Below are 15,861 nucleotides of genomic sequence, written 5' to 3' on the forward strand. Positions count from 1 at the left end.
GTAGGCAAATTGAGAACACGTTCTCATTTACAATTGCGACCTGGCCAAGATAAAGCAAAGCAGTTTGACACATACAACAACACATAGTTACACATGGAGTAAAACAAACATACAGTCAATAATACAGTGAAAAATAAGTCTATATACAATGTGAGCAAGTGAGGTGAGATAAGGGAGGTGAAGGCAAACAAAATATATATAAATAAATAAAAATATAAAAAGGCCATGGTGGCGAAGTAAATACAATATAGCAAGTAAAAAAAAAAAAAACACTGGAATGGTTGGTTTGCAGTGGAAGAAAGTGTAAAGTAGAGATAGAAATAATGGGGTGCAAAGGAGCAAAATAAATAAATACAGTAGGTAAAGAGGTAGTTGTTTGGGCTAAATTATAGATGGGCTATGTACAGGTGCAGTAATCTATGATCTGCTCTGACAGCTGGTGCTTAAAGCTAGTGAGGGAGATAAGTGTTTCCAGTTTCAGAGATTTTTGTAGTTCGTTCCAGTCATTGGCAGCAGAGAACTGGAAGGAGAGGCGGCCAAAGGAAGAATTGGTTTTGGGGGTGACCAGAGAGATATACCTGCTGGAGCGCGTGCTACAGGTAGGTGCTGCTATGGTGACCAGCGAGCTGAGATAAGGGGGGACTTTACCTAGCAGGGTCTTGTAGATGACCTGGATCCAGTGGGTTTGGCGACGAGTATGAAGCGAGGGCCAGCCAACGAGGGTGTACAGGTCGCAGTGGTGGGTAGTATATGGGGCTTTGGTGACAAAACGGATGGCACTGTGATAGACTGCATCCAATTTATTGAGTAGGGTTTTGGAGGCTATTTTGTAAATGACATCACCGAAGTCGTGGATTGGTAGGATAGTCAGTTTTACAAGGGTATGTTTGGCAGCATGAGTGAAGGATGCTTTGTTGCGGAATAGGAAGCCAATTCTAGATTTAACTTTGGATTGGAGATGTTTGATGTGAGTCTGGAAGGAGAGTTTACAGTCTAACCAGACACCTAGGTATTTGTAGTTGTCCACATATTCTAAGTCAGAGCCGTCCAGAGTAGTGATGTTGGACAGGCGGGCAGGTGCAGGCAGCGATCGGTTAAAGAGCATGCATTTAGTTTTACTTGTATTTAAGAGCAATTGGAGGCCACGGAAGGAGAGTTGTATGGCATTGAAGCTCGCCTGGAGGGTTGTTAACACAGTGTCAAAAGAAGGGCCAGAAGTATACAGAATAGTGTCGTCTGCGTAGAGGTGGATCAGAGAATCACCAGCAGCAAGAGCGACATCATTGATGTATACAGAGAAGAGAGTCGGTCCAAGAATTGAACCCTGTGGCACCCCCATAGAGACTGCCAGAGGCCCGGACAACAGACCCTCCGATTTGACACACTGAACTCGATCAGAGAAGTAGTTGGTGAACCAGGCGAGGCAATCATTAGAGAAACCAAGGCTGTCGAGTCTGCCGATGAGGATGTGGTGATTGACAGAGTCAAAAGCCTTGGCCAGGTCAATGAATACGGCTGCACAGTATTGTTTCCTATCGATGGCGGTTAAGATATCGTTTATGACCTTGAGCGTGGCTGAGGTGCACCCATGACCAGCTCTGAAACCAGATTGCATAGCGGAGAAGGTATGGTGGGATTCGAAATGTTCGGTAATCTGTTTGTTGACTTGGCTTTCGAAGACCTTAGAAAGGCAGGGTAGGATAGATATAGGTCTGTAGCTGTTAGGGTCAAGAGTGTCCCCCCCTTTGAAGAGGGGGATAACCGCAGCTGCTTTCCAATCTTTGGGAATCTCAGACGACACGAAAGAGAGGTTGAAAAGGCTAGTAATAGGGGTGGCAACAATTTCAGCAGATAGTTTTAGAAAGAAAGGGTCCAGATTATCTAGCCCGGCTGATTTGTAAGGGTCCAGATTTTGCAGCTCTTTCAGAACATCAGCTGACTGTATTTGGGAGAAAGAGAAATGGGGAAGGCTTGGGCGAGTAGCAGAGGGGAGGGCAGTGCTGTTGACCGGGGTAGGGGTAGCCAGGTGGAAAGCATGGCCAGCCGTAGAAAAATGCTTATTGAAATTCTCAATTATAGTGGATTTGTCGGTGGTGACAGTGTTTCCTATCTTCAGTGCAGTTGGAAGCTGGGAGGAGGTGTTCTTATTCTCCATGGACTTTACAGTGTCCCAGAACTTTTTTGAATTTGTGTTGCAGGAAGCAAATTTCTGCTTGAAAAAGCTAGCCTTGGCTTTTCTAACTGCCTGTGTATATTGGTTTCTAGCTTCCCTGAAAAGTTGCATATCACGGGGGCTGTTCGATGCTAATGCAGAACGCCATAGGATGTTTTTCTGTTGGTTAAGGGCAGTCAGGTCAGGAGAGAACCAAGGGCTATATCTGTTCCTGGTTCTAAATTTCTTGAATGGGGCATGCTTATTCAAGATGGTGAGGAAGGCATTTAAAAAAAATATCCAGGCATCCTCTACTGACGGGATGAGATCAATATCCTTCCAGGATACCCGGGCCAGGTCGATTAGAAAGGCCTGCTCGCTGAAGTGTTTCAGGGAGCGTTTGACAGTGATGAGTGGAGGTCGTTTGACCGCTGTACCCATTACGGATGCAGGCAATGAGGCAGTGATCGCTGAGATCTTGGTTGAAAACAGCAGAGGTGTATTTGGAGGGCAAGTTGGTTAGGATGATATCTATGAGGGTACCCGTGTTTACGGATTTGGGGTGGTACCTGGTAGGTTCATTGATAATTTGTGTGAGATTGAGGGCATCAAGCTTAGATTGTAGGATGGCTGGGGTGTTAAGCATGTTCAAATTTAGGTCGCCTAGCAGCACGAGCTCTGAAGATAGATGGGGTGCAATCAGTTCACATATGGTGTCCAGAGCACAGCTGGGGGCAGAGGGTGGTCTATAGCAGGCGGCAATGGTGAGAGACTTGTTTTTAGAGAGGTGGATTTTTAAAAGTAGAAGTTCAAATTGTTTGGGAACAGACCTGGATAGTAAAACAGAACTCTGCAGGCAATCTTTGCAGTAGATTGCAACACCGCCCCCTTTGGCCGTTCTATCTTGTCTGAAAATCTTGTAGTTGGGGATGAAAATGTCAGAATTTTTGGTGGTCTTTCTAAGCCAGGATTCAGACACGGCTAAAACATCCGGGTTGGCAGAGTGTGCTAAAGCAGTGAACAAAACAAACTTAGGGAGGAGGCTTCTAATGTGAACATGCATGAAACCAAGGCTATTACGGTTACAGAAGTCATCAAAAGAGAGCGCCTGGGGAATAGGAGTGGAGCTAGGTACTGCAGGGCCTGGATTCACCTCTACATCACCAGAGGAACAGAGGAGGAGTAGGGTAAGGGTACGGCTAAAAGCTATGAGAATTGGTCGTCTAGAACGTCTAGAACAGAGAGTAAAAGGAAGTTTCTGGGGGCGATAAAATAGCTTCAAGGAATAATGTACAGACAAAGGTATGGTAGGATGTGAATACAGTGGAGGTAAACCTAGGTATTGAGTGATGATGAGAGAGATATTGTCTCTAGAAACATCATTGAAACCAGGTGATGTCATCGCATATGTGGGTGGTGGAACTGAAAGGTTGTATATGGTATAGTGAGCAGGGCTAGAGGCTCTACAGTGAAATAAGCCAATAAACACTAACCAGAACAGCAATGGACAAGGCATATTTACATTAAGGAGAGGCATGCTTAATCGAGTGATCAATAAGGGTCCAGTGAGTAGAGGTTGGTTGGGGTCACGGCGATCCAGACAGCTGGCCGGGTAGATGGCTATCGGTAGCAAGATAGCATAGGATGGAGGTCTATTTTTAGACACCTCGTGCGTTTCCGTCGGTAGATTAGTGGGGTTCCGTGTGGTAGAGGGGATCAATCCAATTGGCAAAATAGATATAGTGACCCAAGAATTTTTTTTTTTGTCCGATATACTTATTCAGATAGCAGCCGATAAGACAGCTAACGATTAGCGGGCCCCAGATGAGCTTTCAGGTAACGTCGCGACGGAGGTGCCAGTTGGATAACTCCCTCGGGCAGATAACGTCGGCAGTCAGTCGTGAAGGCCCGGTGGTGCTCCGTATCTGCAGCAAAAAAAAAAGATTTAAAAAAAAATAATAAAAAAATAAAAAAATAAACAGGTCCGGATAGGTGACTGTAGCCCAGGAATGGCTGATGGAACTCCTCAGCTGGCTAGCTCCGGAATGATTTAAGTTTGCTCCGGGATCGACGTAAGCCAATAGTCACACGGTTTGCAGCTAGCTAGCTGCGAAATCAAGGTGCAAATGTCCAGAGCCTGCGGCTGAAATCCGGGGAAACTGAGAGAAAAATTTAAAAAAGGCCCGGTATGCTCCGGTCCGAGTCGCGTTGCACAAAAGTGCCGGTAGATTATCGAGCTAAAGGAATAGCTGATGACCACAAAACGTGGGCAGCTGAAACACCAACGCTAGCCAGCAAACCGGCTAACTTCTGGGCAGCTTCAGATTAGCTTCTGGCTAGCTTTCGGCTAGCTTCTGGTTAGCTTTCTGGCTAGCTTCTGATTAGCCCCTGGCTAGCTTCCACTGTGGATTTTCAGATTTGAGGTAAATAATAATTTTTTTTGTAATTAGTGAGGCGGGTTGCAGGAAAGCTTTTGCAGGAAAGCTTTTGTAGTTGAGTTCTTGGATAATAAAATATATAAAAGATATGCGAAGAAAGGTGTAAATATATATATATACAGGACACGACAATACGAGGACAGAAATGACGTCTGAACTGCTAAGCCATCTTGGAACAAAGTTTCTTACCATGTTTCTTATAGGATGACAATGTCTGGGTTCCTGCTCTTTAGGCCAAAGGAACCTTGTATATTCCAGGATGTGATAGTAAAAGCTTTGTGTTCCATAGTGTCTAGTGTTGTTTTTGTGTGGTTTAGGCTCGGACCATCAAAGTACGTGTGAGCAGAGCATGTTGAACATCTGATACATACCTCTTAGGTTGCAGGATGTGGCTTGGGCGGGTGTAATAGTGGGGGTTAGGCCTGTTGCTCTTCTCATGGCTTGGTCATATGTCCTGCTGTCATGTTGAGGTCCTTGCCACAGGGACGGGCGGCATGGGGTGGGCAGAAGGGGCCTAGGTCTGAAATGGGGGGGGCCTATATAGGCTATGGCCAGGGTTGCTTGGAGTGGTCTTAGCTGTTTGGGGTGTGGCTAGTGATGCTGTGGTCTGGGTGTAGGTCCTCTTGGTGTGGGTTCTCTCGATGCAGGGCCTTCAGGAGGGGTCTTGCAGGTCTGGGAGGGTGTCTCGTTGGTCTGGGCGGGGTGTACATTGCTCTGTTGCTCCTGTGTGAGGTGCTGGGGCTACGGTTGAGGGTGACGTCCTTCAGGGTCCTGGCAAAAGCTGAGATTGCTGCCTTGTAGAGGTGGACCTGGTTGTAAAGGCAGGGTGGAGTGGTGGGCCGGGTATACATTAGGTTTTGAGACACAGTCTCGTGAAATGGTTGCATTCACCCGCTGTATGGTGGCAGGGTGAAAGTATTTTCGTGATAGCAGGGTGGAGATAAACACTTGTGCGTTGGAGAAAGTGGAAGAAGCTTTTTCAATCACTCCCCTGATTGCTCTCTCTCTCTCTCTCTCTCTCTCTGTCATGTTCAGATCTCACTGATCCTAAACTAATCAGCCCACCCTTTCTCTCTCTCACAGGGACAAGATGCCGTTCCACCATGTGACGGCAGGACTGCTGTACAAGGGGAACTACCTGAGTCACTCTCTGTCTGAGGACAACGACAGTGACCAGCTGGCCAGCATCTCTGTGGAGGAGCTAGATGGTGAGTCTCCTCAGGGCTTGGGCTGGTACTACTGGGGCTAGGTTGGTTTGGGCTTGGTTTGTTTCTGGTGAGAGGAGATAGAGATTAGGACTGGGACTGTGGATTTGGCTGGTGAGGGTCATAGAGAGAGATTGAGTTTAGGCCGGGGTTTGCGTGTTTGATATGGGCAGGATAAATAGTAGGCTAGATATGGGATAAGTAGTAAGACAGTATTCTGAGCCATGAATCACAGAGGTTGGACCAGTCAAAACATTTATTTACAAACACCACTTGCCCCTGTTGCTGGAACCAACAAAGCGTTGGCTTTATAAACTATGACAACATTTTCTTATCACTTATCGCACAAGTAGAATTTGATTAATGGGCTCTTGCTCTCTCTTGGCATTAATTAGAGGAAGTAGCTGAGTCTGTGTTTATGAATGCTTTTATCTGTGTGTGTGTGTGTGTGTGTGTGTGTGTGTGTGTGTGTGTGTGTTCTGTTCTGTACGTTGCTCTGAATCTAATCACCCAACTGGCCAGGCCGGCGGTGGGACCCAGCCCAGGCCTGATCGATATTATCCAATCCTCTGCTGGAAACAACAACATCATCACAGTGCTCATAGTGGAGGGGGGAATAACTACACTAGCTGCTCTCAGACCACAAATACTGTATTAATACAATGATGCCACATTAAAGGAAAATTCCACCCCAAAACTATCTTTTGGTATTTGTTTCAATTGTCCATTGTTGAAATCGTCCCAAAATGTTCAAGATATGTAACTTTTTTTACTATTGAATCCAGCCATCATTTCCGATTTTTAAAATGTTTTACAGTGAAAACACAATATGTATTTATATTAGCTAACCACAATAGCCAAACACACAACGGCATGTTTTCACCATGTTTCCACCGCATAGGTAGCTTTCACAAAACCCACAAATAGAGATAAAATTAATCACTAACCTTGAACAACTTCATCAGATGACAGTCTTATAACATCATGTTATACAATACATTTATGTTTTGTTCGAAAATGTGCATATTTGAGGTATAAATCGTGGTTTTACATTGCAGCCACCATCACAAATAGCACCAAAGCAGCCAGAATAATTACAGAGAGCAACGTGAAATACATAAATACTCATCATAAAACATTTATGAAAAATACATGGTGTACAGCAAATGAAAGATAAACATCTTGTGAATCCAGCCAATATTTTCGATTTTTTAAGTGTTTTACAGCGAAAACGCAATATATATTTCTATTAGCTCACCACAGTAGCCAAACACACAACGCCATTTATTCACCGTAAAGATAGCTTTCACAAAACCGACAAATAGAGATAAAATGAATCACTAACCTTTGGACAACTTCATCAGATGACAGTCTTATAACATCATGTTATACAATACATTTATGTTTTGTTCGAAAATGTGCATATTTAGAGCTGCAAATCGTGGTTATACATTGTGAATACGTAGCAACAATTCACCAAAATATCCGGAGATATTTTGGACAGTCACCTAATCTAATCAAAGAACTCATCATAAACTTTACTAAAAAATACATGTTGTACAGCAAATGAAAGATACACTGGTTCTTAATGCAACCGCTGTGTTAGATTTTTAAAAATAACTTTAGTAGAACATACAGCATGCAGTATTGTGAGACAGCGCTCACATATTCTCCGCCTTGTTGGAGCCAACATTTACCACAAAAATACGAAATAACATCATAAATATTCTCTTACCTTTCTTGATCTTCCATCAGAATGTAGTGCAAGGAGTCCTATTTCCAGAATAAATCGTTGTTTGGTTTTAGAATGTCCATTTCTTCTGTCGAATTAGCAACTTTGGCTAGCATTGTGGAGCGCACGTGTCCATCATCTCTTGGCGCAAAGAACGAAAAATTCCAAAAGTCCCAATAAACGTTGAATAAACTGGTCAAACTCGGTTGAAAAATCCTACTTTATTATGTTTTTCTCATATGTATCAAATAAAATCAGAGCCGGAGCAATTCGCCGTGTATACCGAACGCTTTTCAGAAGACAATGTGAGGTTCCCCGGCGCGCAGCTGAATACTGACGATAGGGCGGACTTGTCACTCCAAAAGCTCTTATTCGGCCTCACATCAAGCTAGACACCCCATTCAACCTTCCACTGCCTGTTGACATCTAGTGGAAGGCGTATGAAGTGCATACAGATCCATAAATAAAAGCCAGTTGAATAGGCAGGCCCTGACACAGAGCCTCGTTTTCAGATTTTTCACTTCCTGTATGGAAGTTTGCTGCCAAATGAGTTTTGTTTTACTCACAGATATAATTCAAACAGTTTTAGAAACTTCAGAGTGTTTTCTATCCAATAGTAATAATAATATGCATATTGTATGATCTAGAACAGAGTACGAGGCCGTTTCATTTGGGCACAATTCTTTCCAAAGTGAAAACAGCGCCCCCCTATTCACAAGAAGTTTTAAGAACAAATTCTTATTTACAATAACGGCCTACCCCGGGCCAAACCCGGACGACGCTAGGCCAATACAGCCTGGATTCGAACCAGGGATTGTAGTGATGCCTCTTGCACTGAGATGCAGTGCCTTGGACCGCTGCGCCAATCGGGAGCGTAACGTAACAAAATGTGGAAAAAGAGAAGGGGTCTGAATACTTTCCGAATGCACTGTAACACACTACACTACAGTAATGATTAGCAATCATCTCCTTGGCTTATTAATTTATCCATAGTAGCATACACAGGCAGCTACCATTTCAACCATGTTCACCATTTCTACCATGAGGATATTTACTGAGGAAATTTGGTGTAGCTACCTGTAAGTGTCTTTATCTATGGCCATTAAAGTGAAACAATGTTACTGTACTGCGTTGAACTAGCTGACTCACCGCATACAGCACGTTGTCATCAGTCAGCTTTAGTACAGGTACACATTGTTAACCTCTCAGCCTGTTGGAGGGGATGTAGTTTCCTTTTGTGTCTTATTCTACTTGTGTGGTTTGGACTGTTTGATTTGTGTGTGGTTGGTATGTGTGTGTGTGTAGTGCTCTGAGCGCTGCAGCATGTAGAATAGATGTTGGTGTGGGTAGAGAGCTTTGTGTACCAGGTAGTCTTGCCTCCGTCGAGGCCGATCTGTGCTGCTACTGCTTCTGCTGCTGTGTCTGAAAGGTCAGGCAAGATGTGGATATGAGATTGTAATTTATAGACACATACAGCACCGACAGCACTAACTTCATATCACAAAGCACATATCACACATTTGATACACTGAGAAAGTAGGGATAAGTAGTGTTCAGTAGGGAGACACTATTTTCTAACCAGGAGCTACTACTTGAAGTTGTCCAATTAAAACAAATATTGAAGTTTTATGTTGTAAAAAGTTTTACTATGGTGTGCCCTACTGAACATGAGTGCTGATGCACTTGGCCTAGATTGCAAAGCAGGGTGCTGTTAAAATGACTCTAAATTCAAGTCTTTTTTACCCTGATTCATTTCTCCATCTGACATTTTCCTTGGGTATTCCTGTTCCTTTGGTATTACTTTGTCATACAGGATGTTAAATTATGCTCCCCTGTAAAGCTTTGGTTTACAGAGCATCAGAGCACCTGATGGATATGGGAGCAGTTGTGCGTGAAATAGAGGAAAAGCGGGAGAGAGCTGTATGAATATACGACCTGTGGTCTGAATGTTGTTGGTGTGTTCAAATGGGCCCGAGCCCTCACACAGGAACCTACTCTACAAAGGCCTGAGTCACTCACTGTTCTGTTCTGCTGTGATCCTCCTGATGGGTTTATTCATGAGGCGCTAATTTCAATGTACCAAAATAAATCCATACACCTTTGATGTGCTTGTGTTTTTCTCTGTTTTGTTGTGCTGTGTGTGTGTGTTCTCTTTCACAAACACATTGCTAAAACGAGTGTCTCTGGTTAGAACAAGCTTTTGTACTCTGTTATGAATGATAATGGCTGAGTGTGTTTGCTCGGGCCAGATGTTTTGGGAAGAAGAGAAGGACAAAATACTTTTCAGAGGCTAGTACAACGACTAACCTGAACCCTCAGTAACATCTGAGTGCTTTTATGATCCAAAATATCATTTCAGATTTTACGAGGTGATTTAAATGCAGAGAAAAAACATTACATTTACTCACCATTGTCCTCCTTGCAGCTCAGAGAAATAAATCACTCCTACTAATCCTGACTGGCTATGAATAAATGACAGCTTCTCAGCACATGATTGACAGGTGATTGACCAAGGATAGGTTAAAGATTGGCAGCATGGGCAGGCCTCCTCTAGCATGAAACTTTACTTCACGCTTGGGTTATCTTTGGACTACAATAAGTATCAGTTAACCTGTTGTTTGCTACTTCTTATTGTTTCTTTGAAGAACTATACCACTACTATGTTTTGTTTATTGACATGGTCTTTGCAAGACTGGACCCATAAGATTCATTTTCTTGTCAGCACATGTATTCTCAAAAAGTGTATGACATTCTATCCCATATCTGGGACACGTTTGGAATTAATTAATGTTTGAGTTAGCCTAGGTCTTGGGTGAGGGGCAGTCCTGTCTAATACATTGTTGCATTGTTACAAGGCCACAGGGTGTCCTCTCTGTCTCCCTGGTCCTGGTGAGTTAAATCTATGTATTCCAAAAGTACCCAGCCTCAAACTATTCAGTTTTCAATAGTGTGCTGAAGCATACCATGCAATCATAGTGTTCTTTAGAGATCTGACATTCCATCTCTATTACATGCTTTAACAAAGAGTTGCAGTCTGTTTTGGTACAAATCATTCCTTAAGTGCTAGACTTCAGCTGAATCTGGTAATGAATGGTGTGGCTGTTGAACAAGTTGTGGAGACTAAATTACTTGGCGTTACCTTAGATTGTAAACTGTCATCGTCAAAACATATAGATTCAATGGTTGTAAAGATGGGGAGAGGTCTGTCCGTAATAAAGGGATGCTCTGCGTTTTTGACACCACACTCCAAAAAGCAAGTTCTGCAGTCTCTAGTTTTGTCTAATCTTGATTATTGTCCTGTCGTGTGGTCCAGTGCTGTAAGGAAAGACCTAGTTAAGCTGCAGCTGAACAGAGCGGCACATTTTGCTCTTCATTGTAATCAGAGGGCTGATATAAATACTATGCGTGCCAGTCTCTCTTGGCTAAGAGTTGAGGAGTGACTGACTGCATCAGTACTTCTTTTTAAAAGAAACATTAGAACAAACGTGTTGGAAATACCAAATTGTTTGCATAGTCAACTTACGCACAGCTCTGACACACACAATTACCCCATCAGACATGCCACCAGGGGTCTTTTCACAGTCCCCAAATCCATAACAAATTCAAGAAAGCGTAGAGTATTATATAGAGCCCTTATTGCATGGAACTTCCATACATCTCATATTGCTCAAATAAATAGCAAACCTGGTTTAAAAAAACACATATAGCAACACCTCTCCCCTATTTGACCAAGATAGTTTGTGTGTATGTATTGATATGTAGGCTACGTGTGCCTTTAAAAAATATGACGTAGTTCTGTCCTTGAGCTGTGTCACGTTCTGACCTTAGTTCCTTTGTTTTGTCTTTTGTTTTAGTTGGTCAGGGCGTGAGTTGGGTGGGTAATCTATGTTTTCTATTTCTGTGTTGGTTTTCTGTGTTTGGCCTGATATGGTTCTCAATCAGAGGCAGCTGTCAATCGTTGTCCCTGATTGGGAACCATATTTAGGTAGCCTGTTTTCTGTTGGGTTTGGTGGGTGGTTGTTTTCAGTCTTTGTGTGTCTGCACCAGATAGAACTGTTTCAGTTTTCACTTTGTTGTTTTTGTATTTTGAGTTGTTCACTTCCATTAAATAAGATGAACAATTACCACGCTGCGCATTGGTCTTCTGATCCTTCAAACTTCTCCTCCTCAAACGAGGAGGAAGACGACAGCCGTTACAAGCTGTTCTTGTCTATTGCTGTTCTGTATTATGTCATGTTTCTTGTTTTGTGTGGACCCCAGGAAGAGTAGCTTCTGCTTTTGCAACAACTAATGGGGATCCTAATAAAAAAACAAATACCAAAAACCAAATGTCACAGTAAGGCCAAAAAGATTATCAAGGACAACAACCACCCGAGCCACTGCCTGTTCACCCTGTTACCATCCAGAAGGCGAGGTCAGTACAGGTGCATCAAAGCTGGAACCGAGAGACTGAAAAATAGCTTCTATCTCAAGGCCATCAGACTGTTAAATAGCCATCACTAACATAGAGGCTGCTGCCTACATACAGACTTGAAATCATGACACTTTATCATGCCACTTAATCATGCCACTTTAACTTCTTATGGCTGAAGGGGCAGTATTGAGTAGCATGGATGAAAGGTGCCCATATCAAACGGCCTGCTCCTCAGTCATAGTTGCTAATATTTGCATATTATTATTAGTATTGGATAGAAAACACTCTAAAGTTTCTAAAACTGTTTGAATTATGTCTGTGAGATTAACAGAACTCATATTGGCAGGCAATATCCTGAGTTGAAATCAAAACAGGAAGTCAGAAATCTGAGCTTGTATGTATTCACCAGAGTCCCTAATGAAATCCCCTTGAGATATGAATGATTGTGCACTGCCTAGGGGTTCCACTAGATGTCAACCATCAATAGAAATTATAATGAGACTGCTATGATGTTGTGGGAGAGAATGATAGCAGAATCAGTCAGGTGTCCATCAAGCAGCCATTTTCTGATCATGCTTTTTCCTCATGGAAGTCACTTACGTTCCATTGCTCACGAAGACAAGAAAGAATACTCCGGTTGGAACTTTATTGAAGCTATATGTTAAAAACATCCTAATGATTGATTCTGTACTTAGTTTGAAATGTTTCTTCGACCGGTAATATCACTGTTTGAAGTTTTTGTCCGATATAACGCTGACCAGAATTAGCGTTTGGATATGTAAACCAGACGCGCTAACAAAAGAAGGTATTTGGACATAAATAACGGATTTTTCGAACAAAACAAACATTTATTGTGGACCTGGGATTCCTGGTGTGCTTTCTGATGTAGATCATCAAAGGTAAGGGAATATTTATCATATATTTTCTTGTTTATGTTGACGCCATCTTTGCGGCTGTGGTGTTTTACTTTTGAGCGCCGTCTCAGATTATAGCGTGGGTTTCTTTTTCCGTAAAGTTTTTTTGTAATCTGACACAGCGGTTGCATTAAGGAGAGGTATATCTATAATTCCATGTGTATAACTTGTATTATCATCTATATTTATGAGTATTTCTGTTGAAACGATGTGGCTATGCAAAGTCACTTGACGTTTTTGCCACTAGTGAATCTAGTCGCCTCAATGTAAACTCAGATCTTTTGATATAAATATGAATTTAATCAAACAAAACATGCATGTATTGTGTAACATGAAGTCCTATGAGTGTCATCTGATGAAAATAATCGAAGGTTAGTGATTAATTCTATCTCTATTCTGGTTTTTGTGAAGCTATCTTTAGCTGGAAAAAATGGCTGTGATTATTGTGGTTTTGTGGTGAGCTAACATAATCGTTTGTAGTGCTTTCGCTGAAAAGCCTATTTGAAATCGGACACGTTGGTGGGATTAACAACAAGATTACCTTTAAAATGATATAAGACACATGTATGTCTGAGGAATTTTAATTATGAGATTTCTGTTTTTTGAATTTAGCGCCCTGCACTTCGACTGGCTGTTGTCATATCGATCCCGTTAACGGGACTTCAGCCATAGAAGTTAATAAATGGATCACTAGTCACTTTAATAATGCCACTTTAATACTGTTTACATATCTTGCATTACTCATCTCATATGTATATACTGTATTTTATACCATCTATTGCATCTTGCCTATGCCGCTTGGTCATTGCTTATCCATATATTTATATGTATATATTCTTATTCCATTCCTTTAATTTGATTTGTGTGTATTAGGTAGTTGTTGTCGAATTGTTAGATTACTTGTTAGATATTACTGCACTGTGCGAACCAGAAGCACAAGCATTTCAGTAACCTCGCAATAACATCTGTTAACCATGTGTATGTGACCAATAACATTTGATTTATTTAAAAACATCCTTGGCTGCCTCTCTCTCTCTCTCTTACAATCTCGCTGCATCTCTCTCTTTCCCCTCTCTCTCTTTCCTTCTATCCCTCTCTCTCTCTCTATTTCTCTCTCTAGTTCTCTCTGTCTCTCTCCCTGCTCACTGCCTCCCTGCCATAAGCCCAATTTTCTCTGTAGACACACTAATAAAATATTAATTCATGAAAGCACAGAGGAGCCTGCTGACTTTTAGGCTTGACGCTGATGGGTATCTTTCAAACTGAAGGGAAGGAGTAGCACAGACACAGTACAGCGGCTTGTCGTACACACAGAGCTTATTTGTCACCACCATCTAGTTGCCTGCAGGTTATTGCAGATGTCATTTGCATTGTTCTTGAGCTTAGGCACAGAGTTAAAATAATTCCTAACCATGGTGGATCCTCTCTTCTCCTCCTTGTGTTGACAGAGATCCGGGAGGCATTCAGAGTGCTGGACCGGGATGGGAACGGGTTCATCTCCAAGCAGGAGCTGGGCATGGCCATGAGGTCCCTGGGATACATGCCCAGTGAGGTGGAGCTGGCCATCATCATGCAGAGACTAGACATGGATGGTGAGTCACCTTCAGTACCCATTTCACACATTTACATTACACAGACACATGCAGTTGCAGTTGCACATGTAACAGAAGGTCCCATGTCCGAGTCCAGTGAGAGACAGGAACCCACTCTGTTACACGCACACACACATATTTAAACATGAAGAGATCCCTTCCCTCCTGTTTACACACGATCACGCCTACACAAAGACATGGACATTGTCATATACACACTGTCAGAAACACACATATTGTCACGCCCTGACCTTAGAGATCCTTATTATTCTCTATGTTTGGTTAGGTCAGGGTGTGACTCGGGTGGGAAAATCTGCTTTCTATTTCTTTGTGTTTTTGGCTGAGTATGGTTCCCAGTCAGAGGCAGCTGTCTATTGTTGTCTCTGATTGGGGATCATATATAAGTTGTCATTTTCCTTTTGAGTTTTGTGGGATCTTGTTTTCTGTATAGTTTATTTGCCTTACAGAACTGTGTGCTTTCGTTTTCACTTTGGTTATTTTGTTAGTGTTTTTTGAAAATAAATATCATGAACACTATCCACGCTGCGCTTTGGTCCACTCCTTTCGACGAGAGTCGTAACACATATACATAAATAGATCCCGCTCTTCCTTTTTACACATTCATACACATGTTCCTTTAGAAAGTATTCAGACCCCTTGACTTTTTCCACATTTTGTTACTTTACAGCCTTATTCTAAAATGTATTAAATAAAAATACTCCTCAATCTACACACAATACACATAATGACAGAGCGAAAAAAGTTTAGAAATTTTTGCAAATGTATTACAAATAAAAAACACATGCCTTATTTACATAAGTATTCAAACCCTTAGCTATGAGAATTTAGCTCAGGTACATCCTGTTTCCATTGATCATCCTTAAGATGTTTCTACAATTTGATTGGAGTGCCCCTGTGGTAAATTCAATTGATTGAACATAATTTGGAAAGGGACACACCTGTCTATATAAGGTCCCACAGTTGACAGTGCATGTCAGAGCAAAAACCAAGCTATGAGGTCGAAGGAATTGTCCATAGAGCTCCGAGACCAGATTTTGTTAGGCACAGATCTGGGGAAGGGTACCAAAAAATGTCTGCAGCATTGAAGGTCCCCAAGAACACTGTGGCCTCCATCATTCTTAAATGGAAAAAGTTTGGAACCACCAAGACTCTTCCTAGACTTGGATGCCTGGCCAAACTGAGCAATCGGGGGAGGAGGGCCTTGGTCAGGGAGATGACCAAGAACCCGATGGTCACTCTGACAGAGCTCTTGAGTTCCTCTGTGGAGATGGGAGAACTTTCCAGAAGGACAACCATCTTTGCAGCACTCCACCAATCAGGCCTTTATGGTAGAATGGCCAGGTTGAAGCCACTCCTTAGTAAAAGGCACATGACAGCCCGCTTGGAGTTTGCC

General features: G+C 42.4%; 1 protein-coding gene across 2 annotated transcripts in view; it reads left to right on the forward strand.

Moving 5' to 3' along the window:
* caln1 (calneuron 1) overlaps positions 1-15,861 on the forward strand; it is a 103,623-nt gene that overhangs the window by 19,346 nt on the left and 68,416 nt on the right. For both annotated transcript variants that reach the window (XM_071357302.1, XM_071357301.1), the window contains exons 2-3: positions 5,674-5,798; positions 14,304-14,447. In XM_071357302.1, coding sequence (XP_071213403.1) covers positions 5,681-5,798; positions 14,304-14,447 — 262 coding nt within the window. In that variant the 5' untranslated portion in view covers positions 5,674-5,680. The remainder of the gene's footprint in view (positions 1-5,673; positions 5,799-14,303; positions 14,448-15,861) is intronic.

This window comes from Salvelinus alpinus, chromosome 21, assembly GCF_045679555.1.
Source record: "Salvelinus alpinus chromosome 21, SLU_Salpinus.1, whole genome shotgun sequence".
NCBI lineage: Eukaryota > Metazoa > Chordata > Actinopteri > Salmoniformes > Salmonidae > Salvelinus > Salvelinus alpinus.